This window comes from Sphaeramia orbicularis, unplaced genomic scaffold, assembly GCF_902148855.1.
Source record: "Sphaeramia orbicularis unplaced genomic scaffold, fSphaOr1.1, whole genome shotgun sequence".
In the NCBI taxonomy this organism is placed as follows: domain Eukaryota; kingdom Metazoa; phylum Chordata; class Actinopteri; order Kurtiformes; family Apogonidae; genus Sphaeramia; species Sphaeramia orbicularis.
In genome coordinates, this window is record NW_021941531.1 from 3,953 (window position 1) to 23,583 (window position 19,631).

At 46.3% G+C, this 19,631-nt stretch overlaps 1 protein-coding gene across 1 annotated transcript; it reads left to right on the plus strand.

The window, feature by feature from the left end:
- Positions 1-283: 283 nt before the first annotated feature.
- Positions 284-18,991, plus strand: LOC115416037 (protocadherin-18-like). Its single transcript, XM_030129738.1, is given in 5 exon segments — positions 284-3,014; positions 3,435-3,490; positions 4,486-4,655; positions 17,426-18,091; positions 18,094-18,991. Coding segments are annotated over 5 exon segments (3,693 nt in total). The 5' UTR covers positions 284-524; the 3' UTR covers positions 18,405-18,991.
- Positions 18,992-19,631: the final 640 nt, after the last annotated feature.

Below are 19,631 nucleotides of genomic sequence, written 5' to 3' on the forward strand. Positions count from 1 at the left end.
CTGCTGGAGGACAGCATTCTGGTGATTTAAGACGGGGTGGGGGGGTGGACTGTTGTTGTGTGAAGAAGACGCGGTTTGTGTGCGGGGCGGCGACAGCAGACACCCCCCCTCCCCTTCAGTCACAGACGGTGGGAGAAAGCTGCCCCCCCCCCCCCCCCCCCCCTCTCTCCCTCTCCCTCTCTCTCTCCCTCTCTCCCTCTCTCTCTCTCTCTCTCTTTCTCTCTCCCCGCCTCCTTTTCCTCGCGCACACATCCACTCTCACTCATTCACGCGCACACAGCTCGTGTCGGGCGGACGTGGATCTGTGCAACAGATCCGTCTACGAGGACTCCCACCCGGACCGGACCCGGACTGGACCCGAACCTGGACCTGGACCCGGACTGGACCCGGACACATTTCCCCTTTCATGTGTTTGTCCTTCGGTCCAGGATCAGGATTAAATTCAGCATGGACCATTTCTGAGGACGCACCCCCCCCCCACTCTTTTTCCGTCTGTGGATCCTGTCGCGGAATCCGGATCCAAAATGATCCAACCCAAAGGGAATGCGCTCCTCCCGCACCTCCTCCTGCACCTCCTCCTGCTGCTCCTCATCCGCGGAGGCCAAGCCAAGACTCTGAAGTACAAAGTTTATGAGGAGCAGAAGGTGGGCACTGTTATTGCGCGGCTGAAGGAGGACGTGGCGGGGGTTCTGTCCAAACTGCCCCCCTCCCTGACTTTTCGGTTCCGCGCCATGCAAAGGGGGAGCACGCCGTTCCTGTCGGTCCGGGAGGAGGACGGGGAGATCAGCATCGGAACCAAAATCGACCGCGAAAAGCTGTGTGAAAAGAATTTCAACTGTTCCATCGAGTTCGACGTGGTGACTCTGCCCACGGAGTACCTGCAGCTGTTCCACGTGGAGGTGGAGGTGCTGGACATCAACGACAACTCCCCGCACTTCTCCCGCGCCATCGTCCCCATCGAGATCTCCGAGAGCGCATCCGTGGGGACGCGCGTGCCCCTGGACGGCGCCGTGGATGCGGACGTGGGGGAGAACTCGCTGCACACTTACTCCCTGACGCCGAACAACTTCTTCAAGATCGAAGTTCGGACCAGGACGGACGGGGCCAAGTACGCGGAGCTGGTGGTCATGCGGGACCTGGACCGGGAGTCCCAGTCCAGTTACCAGCTGCAGCTGACGGCCTCAGATAATGGCGTCCCTCCTAAATCCGGCTCCACCTTACTGAAGATCAGCATTTCGGACTCCAATGACAACAGCCCGGTCTTCGATGAACAGGCTTACGTCATCAACCTGCTGGAAAACTGCCCTCTGGGAACTTTAATTATTGACCTGAACGCCACAGATCCGGATGAGGGCACCAATGGGAAGATCGTCTACTCCTTCAGCAGTCACGTGTCCCCAAAGATCCTGGAAACATTTAAGATCAACCCTGAAAACGGCCACATTACTCTGATTAAAAAAGTGGACTATGAAAGCACCGTGTCCTATGAGCTGGACGTCCAGGCCCAGGACCTGGGTCCCAACTCCATCCCTGGACTGTGTAAGATAGTGGTGAAAGTGGTGGACGTCAACGACAACAAACCGGAGATTAACGTCAATCTGATGACTCCGGGCAAAGAGGAGGTGGCCTACATTTCGGAGGGGGCGCCTGTGGACACCTTCATAGCGCTGGTGCGTGTCGACGACAGCGACGCCGGGCTCAACGGCGAGGTGGCGTGCCGGCTGCATGGCCACGGCCACTTCAGGCTGCAGAAGACCTACGAGAAGAACTACATGATCCTCACAAACGTCTCACTGGACCGCGAGAAGAGGTCGGAGTACAGCCTGACCGTTATCGCCGAGGACAGGGGCTCCCCGAGTCTGTCCACCATCAAACACTTCACGGTGCAGGTGCTGGACGAAAACGACAATCCGCCACACTTCGAGAAAAGCCGTTACGAAGTTTTTAAATCCGAGAACAACTCCCCCGGAGCCTACCTGATGACCGTAGTGGCCTCAGATCCAGATTTGGGCACCAACGGCCAGGTCACCTACACCATCATAGACGCCATCCTCCAGGGGAGCCCCGTATCCACCTACGTAACCATCGACCCCTCCAACGGAGCCATCTACGCCCTGCGCAGCTTCGATCACGAAGATGTCAGCAGGATCGTGTTCACTGTTCAGGCACGTGATGGGGGAAACCCCGCCCTTTCAGCCAACGCCACGGTCCTGCTCACCGTCTTGGATGAAAATGACAACCCCCCCATCATCCACTCCCCCTCCCTCCGGAATCACACTGTGGAGCTTCCGGTGTGGAAATACGCCTCCCCGGGTCAGCTGATCACTGCACTGAAGGTCACGGACCGTGACGCCGGAGCTAATGGGGAGGTGAGTTGTGCCATTGTTGCTGGCAACGAGGACGGCCTGTTTGTGATGGACGCCCGGCGTTGTGAGCTCAGAACCAACTCCAGTCTGGAGCAGGCTCCCAAGGATCTGATGGAGCTCAGGGTGGAAGTGCAGGACCGAGGCAGCAGCCGGCTGAGCGCCGGGGCCGTGCTCCGGCTGTCGCTGCAGGAGAACATGGACGTCCTCCCCCCTCTGTACCCCACCGGCTCCAGCCAGGCCCCGCTCGACCTGTCCCTCATCGTCATCATCTCCCTGTGCGCCGTTTGTGCGCTGCTGCTCATCATCATGGTCATGTTCGCCACAGCCCGCTGCAACCGGGAGAAGAAAGACCCCCGACACAACTACAACTGCCGAGTGGCCGAGAACAGCTACCAGAACCACCCCAAGAAGCCGGCCCGGCAGATCCACAAGGCCGACATCACACTTGTGCCTACGGTCAACGGGACTCTGCCGGTCCGGCACCACCCCCGCTCCCCCTCGGCCTCCCCCACCCCTGACAGAGGAACCCTGGGCAGCCGCCAGAGCCACCACAGCCGCCAGTCCCTCAACAGCCTGGTCACCATCTCCTCCAGTCACGTCCAAGAGAACTTTGCACTGGAGCTGGCCCATGCCACGCCTCCTGTTGAGGTAAGACCAGAGGACTCCTGTTCTTAACCGTATGGTTCAGGTAGTTCTCATATTTATGTTTCTGTGGTTATTCGTAGTATTTTTCTCATGACTCACTTGTCGTTTGTTCATAATGAAGCCTTATCCATGGACTTTTGTCAGATATTCAGGATTTGTTCGGATATTCCGTTAAACTCAGCCCTTCGTGTCATATTTTCGTTGACCATCACCTTCAGGAGAAAGTCCCAAAATCATGCCACCACCCCCACCCACCCCACCCACCCTTCTACATTGTCTTGTGGCCTTGCTTGTTTGACTCCATTCATTTCCCCCTCTTCATTTTTTCCTTTTATTTTTGTCTTTCTTCCTTTTCCTGTTTTGTCTTGTTCGTTCTCTGGGGGATTGTAGCAAGTCTCACAGCTTCTGTCCATGCTCCATCAGGGCCAGTACCAGCCACGACCCAGCTTCAGAGGCAACAAATACACCCGCAGCTACAGGTAAACCAGCAGCAACCACACACCCCAGTACCAAACAACCAGGAACCAAAAACACAACACCCCCCAGTACCAAACATCCAGGAACCAAAAACACAACACCCCCCAGTACCAAACAACCAGGAACCAAAAACACAACACCCCCCAGTCCCAAACATCCAGGAACCAAAAACACAACACCCCCCAGTACCAAACATCCAGGAACCAAAAACACAACACCCCCCAGTACCAAACATCCAGGAACCAAAAACACAACACCCCCCAGTACCAAACAACCAGGAACCAAAAACACAACACCCCCCAGTACCAAACAACCAGGAACCAAAAACACAACACCCCCCAGTACCAAACAACCAGGAACCAAAAACACAACACCCCCCAGTACCAAACATCCAGGAACCAAAAACACAACACCCCCCAGTACCAAACATCCAGGAACCAAAACACAACACCCCCCAGTACCAAACAACCAGGAACCAAAAACACAACACCCCCCAGTCCCAAACATCCAGGAACCAAAAACACAACACCCCCCAGTACCAAACAACCAGGAACCAAAAACACAACACCCCCCAGTACCAAACATCCAGGAACCCAAATCCTCAGTATTCTAATGTCACATCACTTCTTGTTTCTGTTTTTCAGATAATCCGTTTGATTCCCTTCCAGTAGATTAGTGGTTCGGTCTAAATGCTGGGTTTCCTCTTATTTGCATAATTGTATGTTAAACCTTCTGCTGCACAGAAACTGAAACCTGATGATCCAGTAGCACCAGCGCTGAAACCTGAAACTGTCTGATAGCATTATTTTGTGTGTGTATGTGTGTGTGTGTGTGTGCGCATGTCTGTGTGTGTATATATATGTGTGTGTGTGTGTGTGTGTGTATGTGTGTGCACGTGTGTGTGTGTATGTGTGTGCATATGTGTGTATGTGTGTGTGTGCACATGTGTATGTGTGTGTGTGTGTATATGTGTGTGTGTATATGTGTGTGTGTGCAGGTACGCTCTTAATGACATGGATAAGTTCAGCCTGAAGGACAGTGGACGTGGGGACAGCGAGGCCGGGGACAGTGACTACGAGGCCGGCAGGGAGTCCCCCATGGACCGGCTCCTGGGTGAGGGCTTTTCTGAGATACGTGCCCCTGAGGGTCAGCACAGAACGCATGCAGGTACACCCCCCCCCCCCCCCCCCATGCACCAACCCATCCCACTGTCACACATCCCACTGTCGCCCACACCTCAAACAGCAGAAGCCTGTCTTCAGTTTTCACATTAATCAGATTCATCCAGTTCACTGAGGAATCTAGGACCAGCTTCAAACAGCTGTTACCGACTACAGTTCCATGATGTTTTTTTTAAATCTGATTAATTTTTCCAGAAGATATTAATCTGGACCTAAAGTACTTTGTGTTCTGTTTCCATGGAAATGTTAAACCCGAATGAAAGTTTACATGACAAACATTTATTGGGTTCTGGGAGCCCATCTGTTAGCTTAGCCCTTCTGTTAGCTTAGCTTAGCCCTTCTGTTAGCTTAGCCCTTCTGTTAGTTTAGCTTAGCCCTTCTGTTAGCTTAGCCCTTCTGTTAGCTTAGCTTAGCCCTTCTGTTAGCTTAGCCCTTCTGTTAGTTTAGCTTAGCCCTTCTGTTATCTTAGCCCTTCTGTTAGCTTAGCTTAGCCCTTCTGTTAGCTTAGCTTAGCATAGTCTCTGATTTTTCCATGGTGACACGCAGTCAGTTTTTTAAAGGTGATTTGTCGACTTTTGTCAGTAATTTTGTCAAATCTGAATGTCTCCAATTATTTCTTTAGATCTGCGACTTACTGCACTCATACAATCTGTGGACTGTTGTGTTGACGGAAGGATGTTTTTGTTGAAGGGATGCATGCGCGAAATTCCAAGTGTCATATGGGACTGTTTATGGATGACACAAGAACTGTTTATAAAGCACACAGGGACTGTTTATGGAGGACACAGGAACTGTTTATAGAGCACAAAGGGACTGTTTATAGAGGACACAGGAACTGTTTATAGAGGACACAGGGACTGTTTATGGAGGACACAGGGACTGTTTATAGAGCACAAAGGGACTGTTTATAGAGGACACAGGAACTGTTTATGGAGGAAATAGGGACTGTTTATGGAGGACACAGGGACTTTTTATGGAGGACACAAGAACTGTTTATAGAGGACACAGGGACTGTTTATGGAGGACACAGGAACTGTTTATAGAGGACACAGGGACTGTTTATAGAGGACACAGGAACTGTTTATAGAGGACACAGGAACTGTTTATGGAGGACACAGGAACTGTTTATAGAGGACACAGGAACTGTTTATAGAGGACACAGGAACTGTTTATAGAGGACACAGGAACTGTTTATGGAGGACACAGGAACTGTTTATAGAGGACACAGGGACTGTTTATAGAGGACACAGGAACTGTTTATAGAGGACACAGGAACTGTTTATGGAGGACACAGGAACTGTTTATGGAGGACACAAGAACTGTTTATAGAGGACACAGGGACTGTTTATGGAGGACACAGGAACTGTTTATGGAGGACACAGGAACTGTTTATAGAGGACACAGGGACTGTTTATAGAGGACACAGGAACTGTTTATAGAGGACACAGGAACTGTTTATGGAGGACACAGGAACTGTTTATAGAGGACACAGGAACTGTTTATAGAGGACACAGGAACTGTTTATAGAGGACACAGGAACTGTTTATGGAGGACACAGGAACTGTTTATAGAGGACACAGGGACTGTTTATAGAGGACACAGGAACTGTTTATGGAGGACACAGGAACTGTTTATGGAGGACAAAGGAACTGTTTATGGATGACACAAGAATTGTTTATAGAGGACACAGGAACTGTTCATGGAGGACACAGGAACTGTTTATATAGAACACAGGAACTGTTTATGAAGGACACAGGAACTGTTTATAGAGGACACAGGAACTGTTTATGGAGGACACAGGAACTGTTTATAGATGACACAGGGACTGTTTATGGAGGACACAGGGACTGTTTATAGAGCACAAAGGGACTGTTTATAGAGGACACAGGAACTGTTTATGGAGGACACAGGGACTGTTTATGGAGGACACAGGGACTTTTTATGGAGGACACAAGAACTGTTTATAGAGGACACAGGGACTGTTTATGGAGGACACAGGAACTGTTTATAGAGGACACAGGGACTGTTTATAGAGGACACAGGAACTGTTTATAGAGGACACAGGAACTGTTTATGGAGGACACAGGAACTGTTTATGGAGGACAAAGGAACTGTTGATGGATGACACAAGAATTGTTTATAGAGGACACAGGAACTGTTCATGGAGGACACAGGAACTGTTTATATAGGACACAGGAACTGTTTATGAAGGACACAGGAACTGTTTATAGAGGACACAGGAACTGTTTATGGAGGACACAGGAACTGTTCATAGATGTCACAGGGACTGTTTAAGGATGACACAAGAACTGTTTATAGAGGACACGGGCTTTTTATGGAAAACACATGAACTGTTTATGGAGAACTGAGGAACTGTTTATAGAGGACACAGAGACTTTTTATAGAGGACACAGGAACTGTTTATGGAGGACACAGGAACTGTTTATAGATGACACAGGGACTGTTTATGGAGGACACATAAACTGTTTATGGGGGACACAAGGACTGTTTATGGATGACACAGGAACTGTTTATAGAGAACACAGGAACTATTTATGGAGGACAGAAACTTTTTATGGAGGACACAGGGACTGTTTATGGAGGACACAGGAACTGTTTATGGAGGACACAGGGACTGTTTATGGAGGACAAAGGAACTGTTTATAGAGGACACAGGGGCTTTTTATGGAAAACACATGAACTGTTTATGGAGAACTGAGGAACTGTTTATAGAGGACACAGAGACTTTTTATAGAGGACACAGGAACTGTTTATGGAGGACACAGGAACTTTTTATGGAGGACAAGGGAACTGTTTATAGATGACACAGGGACTTTCTATGGAGGACACAGGAACTGTTTATGGAGGACACAGTGACTGTTTATGGAGGACAAAGGAATTGTTTATAGAGGACACAGGGGCTTTTTATGGAAAACACATGAAATGTTTATGGAGAACTGAGGAACTGTTTATAGCGGACATAGAGACTTTTTATAGAGGACACAGGAACTGTTTATGGAGGACACAGGAACTTTTTATGGAGGACACAGGAACTGTTTATAGAGGACACAGAGACTTTTTATAGAGGACACAGGGACTGTTTATGGATGACACAGGAATTTTTTTATAGAGAAAACAGGAACTGTTTATGGAGGACACAGGAACTTTTTATGGAGGACACAGAAACTGTTTATAGAGAACACAGGAACTTTTTATGGAGGATACAGATAGTGTTTATGGAGGACACAGGGAGTGTTTATAGAGGACACAGGAACTGTTTATAGATGACACAGGAACTGTTTAAGGAGGACACAGGAACTGTTTATGGAGGACACAAGAACTGTTTATGGATGACACAGGAACTGTTTATGGATGACACAGGAACTGTTTATGGAGGACACAGGAACTGTTTATAGAGGACACAGGGACTGTTTATGGATGACAAAGGAACTGTTTATGGGGGACACAGGGACTGTTTATGGATGACACAGGAATTGTTTATAGAGATAACAGGAACTGTTTATGGAGGACACAGGAACTGTTTATGGAGAACATAGGAACTGTTTATAGAGGACACAGGAATTGTTTACAGAGGACACAGGAGCTTTTTATAGAGGACACAGGGACTGTTTATGGAGGACACAGGAACTGTTTATAGAGAACACAGGAACTGTTTATGGAGAACACCGGAACTGTTTACAGAGGACACAGGAACAATTTACAGAGGACACAGGAACTGTTTATGGAGAACACAGGAACTGTTTATAGAGGACACAGGAACTGTTTATGGAGGGCATAGGAACTGTATACAGAGGACACAGGAGCTGTTTATAGAGGACACAAGAACTGTTTATGGAGAACACAGGAACTTTTTATAGAGGACACAGGAACTGTTTATAGAGGACACAGGAACTGTTTATGGAGAACATAGGAACTGTTAATGGAGGACACAGGAACTGTTTATGGAGGACACAGGAACTGTATACAGAGGACACAGGAGCTGTTTATGGTTAACACATGAACTTTTTATAGAGGACACAGGAACTGTTTATGGAGAACACAGGAACTGTTTATGGAGGACACAGGAACTGCTTATAGAGGACAGGAACTGTTTATAGAGGACTCAGGGACTATTTATAGAGGACACATGAATTGTTTATGGAGGACACACAAACTGTTTATAGATGACACAGGGACTATTTATGGATGACACAGGAAGAGTTTATAGAGGAAACAGGGACTGTTAATGGAGGACACACGAACTGTTTATAGAGGACACAGGAAATGTTTATGGAGGATACAGGGACTGTTTATAGAGGACACAGGGACTGTTTATGGAGGACACATTAACTGTTTATGGAGGACACAGTAACTATTTATGGAGGAAACAGGGACTGTTTATAGAGGACACAGGAACTGTTTGTAGAGGACACAGGGACTATTTGTGGAGGACACAGGAACTGGTTATAAAGGACACAGGAACTGTTTATGGATGACACAGGGACTTTTTATGGATGACACAGGAACTGTTTATAGAGAACACAGGAACAGTTTATGGAGAACACAGGAACTGTTTATACAGGACACAAGAACTGTTTATGGAGGACACAGGAACTGCTTACAGAGGACAAAGGAACTGTTTATAGAGGACTCAGGGACTGTTTATAGAGGACACAGGAGTTGTTTATGGAGGACACATGAACTGTTTATAGATGACACAGGGACTGTTTATGGATGACACAGGAACTGTTTATGGAGGACACAGGAACTGTTTATAGAGGACACAGGAAATTTTTATAGATGACACAGGGACTGTTTATGGAGGACACATAAACTGTTTATGGGGCACACAGGGACTGTTTATGGATGACACAGGAACTGTTTATAGAGAACACAGGAACTATTTATGGAGGACACAGAAACTTTTTATGGAGGACACAGGGACTGTTTATGGAGGACACAGGAACTGTTTATGGAGGACACAGGGACTGTTTATGGAGGACACAGGGACTGTTTATGGAGGACACAGTGACTGTTTATGGAGGACAAAGGAACTGTTTATAGAGGACACAGGGGCTTTTTATGGAAAACACATGAACTGTTTATGGAGAACTGAGGAACTGTTTATAGAGGACACAGAGACTTTTTATAGAGGACACAGGAACTGTTTATGGAGGACACAGGAACTTTTTATGGAGGACAAAGGAACTGTTTATAGATGACACAGGGACTGTTTATGGAGGATACAGGGACTGTTTATGGATGACACAGGAACGGTTTATAGAGAACACAGGAACTATTTATGGAGGAAACAGAAACTTTTTATGGAGGACACAGGGACTGTTTATGGAGGACACAGGAACTGTTTATGGAGGACACAGGAACTGTTTATGGAGGACACAGGAACTGTTTATAGAGAACACAGGAACAGTTTATGGAGAACACAGGAACTGTTTATACAGGACACAAGAACTGTTTATGGAGGACACAGGAACTGCTTACAGAGGACAAAGGAACTGTTTATAGAGGACTCAGGGACTGTTTATAGAGGACACAGGAGTTGTTTATGGAGGACACATGAACTGTTTATAGATGACACAGGGACTGTTTATGGATGACACAGGAACTGTTTATGGAGGACACAGGAACTGTTTATAGAGGACACAGGAAATTTTTATAGATGACACAGGGACTGTTTATGGAGGACACATAAACTGTTTATGGGGCACACAGGGACTGTTTATGGATGACACAGGAACTGTTTATAGAGAACACAGGAACTATTTATGGAGGACACAGAAACTTTTTATGGAGGACACAGGGACTTTTTATGGAGGACACAGGAACTGTTTATGGAGGACACAGGGACTGTTTATGGAGGACACAGGGACTGTTTATGGAGGACAAAGGAACTGTTTATAGAGGACACAGGGGCTTTTTATGGAAAACACATGAACTGTTTATGGAGAACTGAGGAACTGTTTATAGAGGACACAGAGACTTTTTATAGAGGACACAGGAACTGTTTATGGAGGACACAGGAACTTTTTATGGAGGACACAGGAACTGTTTATAGATGACACAGGGACTGTTTATGGAGGATACAGGGACTGTTTATGGATGACACGGGAACGGTTTATAGAGAACACAGGAACTATTTATGGAGGAAACAGAAACTTTTTATGGAGGACACAGGGACTGTTTATGGAGGACACAGGAACTGTTTATGGAGGACACAGGAACTGTTTATGGAGGACACAGGGACTGTTTATGGAGGACACAGGGACTGTTTATGGAGGACACAGTGACTTTTTATGGAGGACAAAGGAACTGTTTATAGAGGACACGGGCTTTTTATGGAAAACACATGAACTGTTTATGGAGAACTGAGAAACTGTTTGTAGAGGACACATAGACTTTTTATAGAGGACACAGGAACTTTTTATGGAGGACACAGGAACTTTTTATGGAGGACATGGGAGCTGTTTATAGATGAAACAGGGACTTTTTATGGAGGACACAGGAACTGTTTATGGAGGACACGGACTGTTTATGGATGACACAGGAACTCTTTATAGAAGACACAGGAACTGTTTTTGGATGACACTGGAACTGTTTATGGAGGACACAGGAACTGTTTATGGAGGACACAAGAACTGTTTATGGATGACACAGGAACTGTTTATAGAGGACACAGGGACTGTTTATGGAGGACACAGGAACTGTTTATGGAGGACACAGGGACTGTTTATGGAGGACACAGGAACTGTTTATAGAGGACACAGGAACTGTTTATGGAGGACACAGAAACTGTTTATAGAGGACACAGGAACTGTTTATGGAGAACACAGGAACTTTTTATAGAGGACACAGGAACTTTTTATGGAGGACACAGGAACTGTATACAGAGGACACAGGAGCTGTTTATAGAGGACACAGGGACTTTTTATGGAGGACACAGGAACTGTTTATAGAGGACACAGCAACTGTTTATGGAGAACACCGGAACTGTTTACAGAGGACACAGGAACTGTTTACAGATGACACAGGAACTGTATACAGAGGACACAGGAACTGTTTATGGAGAACACAGGAACTCTTTATAGAGGACACAGGAACTGTTTATGGAGGACACAGGAACTGCTTATAGACGACAGGAACCATTTATAGAGGACACATGATTTCTTTTTTTATGGAGGACACACAAACTGTTTATAGATGGCACAGGGACTGTTTATGGATGACACAGGAACTGTTTATAGAGGACACAGGGACTGTTTATGCAGGACACACGAACTGTTTATGGAGGACAAAGGAAATGTTCATGGAGGACACAGGAACTTTTTATAGAGGACACAGGAACTGTTGATAGAGGACACAGGAACTGTTTATAGAGGACACAGGAACTGTTTATGGAGAACACAGGAACTGTTTATAGAGGACACAGGGACTGTTTATGGATGACACAGGAACTGTTAATAGAGGACACAGGAACTGTTTATAGATGACACAGGAACTTTTTATGGAGGACACAGGAACAGTTTATGGAGGACACAGGAACTATTTATAGGGGACACAGGAACTGCTTATAGAGGACAGGAACTGTTTATACAGGACACGGGAACTGTTTATAGAGGACACAAACTTTTTATGGAGGACACAGGAACTGTTTATAGAGGACACAGGGACTGTTTATGGAGGACACAGGAACTATTTATGGAGGATACAGGGACTGTTTATAGAGGACACATGAACTGTTTGTAGAGGACACAGGGACTGTTTATGGAGGACACAGGAACTGTTTATAGAGGACACAGGAACTGTTTATGGATGACACAGGGACTTTGTATGGATGACACAGGAACCATTTATAGAGAACACAGGAACAGTTTATGGAGAACACAGGAACTTTTTATAGAGGACACAGGAACTTTTTATGGAGGACTCAGGAACTGCTTATGGAGGACAAAGGAAATGTTTATAGAGGACTCTGGGACTGTTTATAGAGGGCACAGGAGTTGTTTATGGAGGACACATGAACTGTTTATAGATGGCACAAGGACTTTTTTTGATGACACAGGAACTGTTTATGGAGGACACAGGGACTGTTTGTAGAGAACACAGGAACTTTTTATAGATGACACATGGACTGTTTATGGAGGACACATAAACTGTTTATGGGGGACACAGGGACTGTTTATGGATGACACAGGAACTGTTTATAGAGAACCCAGGAACTATTTATGGAGGGCACAGGAACTATATATGGAGGACACAGTGACTGTTTATGGAGAACAAAGGAACTGTTTATAGAGGACACAGGGGCTTTTTATGGAAAACACAAGAACTGTTTATGGAGAACTGAGGAACTGTTTATAGAGGACACAGAGACTGTTTATAGAGGACACAGGAACTGTTTATGGAGGACACAGGAACTTTTTATGGAGGACACGGGAACTGTTTATAGATGACACAGGGACTTTTTATGGAGGACACATAAACTGTTTATGGTGGACACAGGGACTGTTTATGGATGACACAGGAATTGTTTATAGAGAACACAGGAACTTTTTCTGTAGGACACAGAAACTGTTTATTGAGGACACAGGGACTGTTTATGGAGGACAAAGGAACTTTTTATGGAGGACAGAAACTGTTTATAGAGAACACAGGAACTTTTGATGGAGGACACAGATACTGTTTATGGAGGACACAGGGAGTATTTATGGAGGACACAGGAACTGTTTATGGAGGACACAGGAACTGTTTATAGAGGACACAGGGACTGTTTATGGAGGACAAAGGAACTGTTTATAGAGGACACAGGGGCTGTTCATGGAAAACACATGAACTGTTTATGGAGAACACAGGAACTGTTTATGGAGGACAGAGGGACTGTTTATGGAGGACACAGGAACTGTTTATAGAGGACACAGGAACTGTTTATGAAGGACACAGGGACTGTTTACCCCCAACACACTTGGACTGTTTTTCTTTGCTAATGTCTCAGCTTGTCTTTGCTAACGTCTCTGCTGGTCTTTGCTAACGTCTCAGTTGGTCTTTGCTAACGTTTCAGCTGGTCTTTTGTAACGCCTCAGTCTTGTCTTAGCTAACATCTTAGTTCATCTTTGCTAATGTCTCAGCTGGTCTTTGCTAACGATTCAGCATGTCTTTGCTAACGTCTCAGTTTTTCTTTGCTAACGTCTCAGTTCGTCTTTGGTAACATCTCAAATCATCCTTGCTAACTTCCCAGTTCGTCTTTGCTAACATCTCATTTTTTTCTTTGCTAACGTCTCAGTTCGTCTTTGCCAACGTCTCAGTTTGTCTTTGCTAACGTCTCAGCTCATCTTCGCTAACATCTCAGTTTGTTTTTGCTAACGTCTCAGCTTGTCTTCGCTAATGTCTCAGTTCATCTTTGCTAATGTCTCAGCTGGTGTTTGCTAACGTCTCTGCTGGTCTTTGCTAACATCTCAGTTCGTCTTTGCTAACGTCTTAGCTGGTCTTTGCTAACGTCTCAGTTTGTTTTTGCTAACGTCTCAAATCATCTTTGCTATCGTCTCAGTTCGTATTTGCTAACGTCTCAGCTGGTCTTTGGTAACATCTCAGTTCATCTTTGCTAACGTCTCAGTTCCTTTTCGCTAACGTCTCAGCTGGTCTTTGCTAACATCTCAGCTCATCTTTTCTAACGTCTCAGTTTGTCTTTGGTAACGTCTCAGTTCGTCTTTGCTAACGTCCCCCAGGTTGTTCAGTTTCTTTCATCTCCATCCCTTTCCTCATTCTTCCCACACAGCCGTCACTCCACTCAGAATTCCAGCTCTATCCCAATTAAATCCGACCCAGACGGGCAGACAGTCTCATCACTAACCCCCCCCATCTGTCAGTGGAGGGGGGGGGCTGTGCTCATTAGTCTGTGCTCTCCTTCTTCCACCTTTAAGCCTCCACTTTCAGCCGTTCAAACTTGGAGCCCCTTGTACTCCTCTGATGAAAAGAAGGCCTTTAATTACCATGTGACGAAGCGTTGCGATGGAGTCGAGGCTCCGAACAGTGCTTGTGAAAGCCCTGAAGAGCGCAATTACATCCTGAATCTCACCTTTCTGCTTCCTGATGTTCAGTCGCCTCCCACCCACGGGTCCACTGCCAGTGTTTAGTCAGAGCCATGTCATTACGGTCGGATGTGGACGCCCTGGGTGCTCAGAGGACAGTGACAGTCCATAAGCCCTTCTTCCAGTCTTCAGTAGTCTTCTTCCAGTCTTCAGTAGTCTTCTTTCAGTCGTCAGTAGTCTTTAGTATTCTTTGGTCAGTCTTGAGTAGTCTTCTTCCAGTCTTCAGTAGTTTTCAGTAGTCTTCGCCCAGTCTTCAGTAGTTTTCTTCCTGTCTTTGGTAGTCTTTTTCCAGTCTTTAGTAGTCTTCCAGTCTTCAGTAGTCTTCAGTAGTCTTCTTCCTGTCTACAGTAGTCTTCAGTAGTCTTCTTCCAGTCGTCAGTAGTATTCAGTAGTCTTCGTTCAGTCTTCAGTAGTCTTCTTCCAGTCTTCAGTAGTTTTCAGTAGTCTTCTTCCAGTCTTCAGTAGTCTTCTTCCTGTCTTCGGTAGTCTTTTTCAGTCTTCAGTAGGCTTTAGTAGTCTTCTTCCAGTCGTCAGTAGTATTCAGTAGTCTTTGTTCAGTCTTCAGTAGTCTTCTTCCAGTCTTCAGTAGTTTTCAGTTGTCTTCTTCCAGTCTTCTGTAGTCTTCTTCCAGTCTTCAGTAGTTTTCAGTTGTCTTCTTCCAGTCTTCAGTTGTCTTATTCCAGTCTTCAGTAGTCTTCTTCCTGTCTTTGGTAGTCTTTTTCAGTCTTCTGTAGTCTTTAGTAGTCTTCCAGTCTTCAGTAGTCTTCAGTAATCTTCTGTAGTCTTCTTCCAGTCTTCAGTAGTCTTCAGTAGTCTTCTTCCAGTCTTCAGTAGTTTTCTTCCAGTCTTCAGTAGTTTTCTTCCAGTCTTCAGTAGTCTTCAGTAATCTTCTGTAGTCTTCTTCCATTCTTCAGTAGTCTTCTTCCAGTCTTCAGTAGTTTTCTTCCAGTCTTCTTCCAGTCTTCAGTAGTCTTCAACAGTCTTATTCTAGTCTTCTTCCAGTCTTCAGTAGTCTTCGGTAGTCTTCTTCCAGTCTTCAGTAGTCTTCAACAGTCTTATTCTAGTCTTCAGCAGTCTTCAGTAGTCCAGTGGTGCTGTTTCATGGTCCAGCCAAGCCTCTATTTCTGATTCTGAAGTCTCACCAGTGGCTTTAGCTGCAGAACTGCTTTCAGTTGTTCACCCATTTCTTGTTCTCCTTTTTGTATAATTCTGAAATGAACATTATTTTTCAGTTTTGTTTAACCGTACCTTTTTTTTTTTTTTTTTTCTCTTTCCTCTGTCAGTTCACTCTGACCTTTGGACCATTTCCAGCTGTTCATTGGACTGGAACTGCTGGAATTTACAGACAAAACTGGAACAAACTGGGCTGTTCTAAAACTTTGGACCAGTAGTGTCCGTCTAAACAATGATCTGTCCAGATCAATATTCCAAATTCAAGTCAGTTTATTGAAGTCAGATATTCAATCTTATCCGTGTAAGGGCAATTAGAGCCTTTGAGTTCAGATGATGGAAAAACTCAGTAACTGTGACAGTTGAACCAATTGAAACAGTTGAACTAGTTGAAACAGTTGAACCGGTCCTTCTGAATCCTGAATGCGTCCAGTTTCCGTTGCGCTCAGACCATAATAAATGCGTAAATCAGTCACATGACTGGACAGACAGACTGTCAGTTTCTGTTTTCCTTTTCACACAGATCATTTGGATTCTATCTTTCCTTTTTTTGCCTTTCATCATCAGGACTCCCACTCCAGCGCTGTTTCCTTCTTCCCTTCCACTCAAATGCACTCTTCATCTGCTCTCAGATCTATTATAAATGTTCCTTTCATGTTAATGAGGCCATAATGAAGTCCCTCCACAGCAGAACGAACAGCAGCGCACTGCTAATGAAGGCGCTAAGTGGAATATTGGAGTTCTCTAATTTATAACAGCAGCGCACTGCTCTAATGTCAGCTTTAAGTTGAATACTGGAGTTCTCTAATGACGGCTTTAAGTTGAATATTGGAGTTCTCTAATTTATTCTACTGAGATTTTCTCTTTGAAGATTTAATATTGAAAAGGGCGACTTGAAAGGAAAAGAAGGCAGGGGTTTTAGAGGAGGAGTGGGTTCTTCTGAGCGGGTAAAAGGCACTGATGAGCCGGGCTGACCACCCAGAACCAGAACCAGGACCAGGACAGGTTCCCAGGGGTTCCAGACCCAGAACAGCAGAACCACCACCCACATGTCCAGGGTTCACATGCTGAAGGAAACCCTGGAAACTGTTTGGAATTCTACACTGCAAAAAGTGATTTTCAACACAGGGACATGTCCTTATTTTATGGATATTAGTCCATTTTTTTCTAGTTTCAGTTCTGATAGAAACACGTGTGTTCAGAGCAGAAGGTCCACCCTGTTTTTAGAACAGATCTGGTCCTTTTCTAGGTCAGAATCTGCAGCTGGTTTTGGGTCCAAATGATTTAGAAAAGAACTGGAATCAGGTCTGTGACTTGATCCAAAATGTCAACGGGTCGAGTTTTGACATTGCTGTTTGTTGTTGTTGTTGTTGTTTTAATTGCTACTGCGGCAGAAACAGTTGTCATCTCCCCCCCCCCCGGGGGACACATATAGGTGTTGAATGTTGAATGTTGACTCCTGGACTCTTGTGTCTCCCTGCAGGTATGAGGTTCTGTACTGAGGAGTGCCGGGTTCTGGGTCACTCGGACCAGTGCTGGATGCCCCCCCTGCCCCCCCTGGCCTCCCCCGCCTCTTCGTCCTCGGACTACCGCAGTAACCTCTACATCCCTGGGGAAGAAGCCGGTCAGCCCACCGACATGTCTCAGGACAAGACCCCCCAGCCCTGCACTGACGCCTGCCCTACGAGGAACCAGAGCTTCTCCACCTTCGGCAAGGACGTGACCGGAGAGGATGGGGACGAGGACGAGGACGAGGGGGGCCATGGCGCCGACACCATGGACCAAGACTTGTGTGGGACCACGTCGCTGCTGTCAGAGATGAGCAGCGTCTTCCAGCGTTTGTTGCCTCAGGGTTTGGACTCGTACGTCCAGGTCAACGAGAACCACAGGGGGACTAGTCTGAGGGGGGCGGGGGTACCCATGACCGGGTCTCTGGATCGCAGGAGGGGCCATCTGCCCGGCAAGGCCAACCCCTCCGTCCATCAGCAGGGCGTGGCTGCCTGGGCCGCCAACACCCACTTCCAGAACCCCGGCAGCAGTCTGGGCCCGTCCGGGCACCACCAGGCCGGCAGTTACCACACCCTGAAACCCAGCACCAAGCTGAGCTCCCAGAGCGGCAGCAGCAGCCACAAGGGCCCCCAGGCCCCCAAAGCAGCCCCCAGAACAGCAGCCACGCCCACAAAGCCCACAGCAGCCCCCTGCTGGCAGCCCTGGTCAGCCCCACGCTGGTGCAGGCCCCCCCGGCCCTGGCCCTGGCCCCGGCGCCGCCGCCGCTACCGGGGCCCTCCTCCAAGTGGCTCCCCGCCATGGAGGAGATCCCAGAGAACTACGAGGAGGACGACTTGGACTCGGTGCTCTGCCACCTTCAGGGAAAACGCAGCGACAGCCGCCACGAGCTGGTGGACGCCAGCGAACTGGTGGCAGAGATCAACAAACTGTTACAGGACGTCCGGCAGAGCTAGAGCACTGATTGGACGATTTATGCCCCGCCCACTGAGCATCCCATCAGTCCAAATACGAGTGGAGACGTTTGGGCCCTGGAAGACACAGGACGTGTCAAATAAAACCAAGACATAAAAGACAGGACATGTCTGAAATAGAAACAGAGACGAAAAAGACCTGCCAGTGTCGTTAAAGGTGCATTTCCTTTTTTTTTTTTTTTTTCTTTTTAAAGGTGCGTTTCTAATGTATTTGTGTTTTGTGAATGCTAAATATCCAAAAATTGTTTGTAATTGCTGGTTTCGTACACAATGTACACAATGTGACTGTATTTATCTTTGTATTTTAAAAATACATTTGTATACTTATTATATTTATAAAAAAAAATGTATATAAACTTAATCAGAAATTTATTTTTATATTTGAATGCATGTTGATGATTCTAACTTTGACATGCGGTTGACATTCGACATATTTAAACGTCTTGTTTATCGTGATTCTTTTTTATGTCACTGTTATGTATGAATATATGAATGAATATATTTACACTTGTGTTTGTGGATTATTGTGGGGAAGGGGAGCGTACACAAATAAAAACAACAACACAAACTGGATTCAGCCTCTGTGGTTTAAGTCTGGACCCAGGTCTGGACCCAGGTCTGGACCCAGGTCTGGACCCCGTATCTGACCCACATGACCCTTCATTAGCTTAAACTGTTACACTGTTCATTCAGTAAAACTACAGGGTTCATATGGTCAGAGATAGGACGACATTTGTTGGTTTATGGGAAGAATGTAACTTAAGGAACTTAACCTAAGTTCCTTAAGTTAAGGAACTTAAGTTAAGGAACTTAAGTAAACACCACCAGTCTCTACAAACAGACCAATCCTGTCCCCTCTGCTGATGTTGAGCTAAACCCTGGGCCTCTGGCTTCTTCAGCGCTAGCTGGGCTAACACCACCACCACTGCTAGCTAGGCTTTCAGCACTGCTAAATGTGCTAATACCACTGCTAACTGTGCTAATACTACTACTAACTGTGCTAATACCACTGCTAACTGAGCTAACACTCCAGCTAACTGGACTAATACCACTGCTAACTGGGCTAATGCCCCTGATAATTGGGCTAATACCACTGCTAACTGAGCTAACACCCCTGCTAACTGGACTAATACCACTGCTAACTGGGATAACACCCCTGCTTATTGGGCTAATACTACTGCTAACCTGGCTAATACCACTGCCAACTCT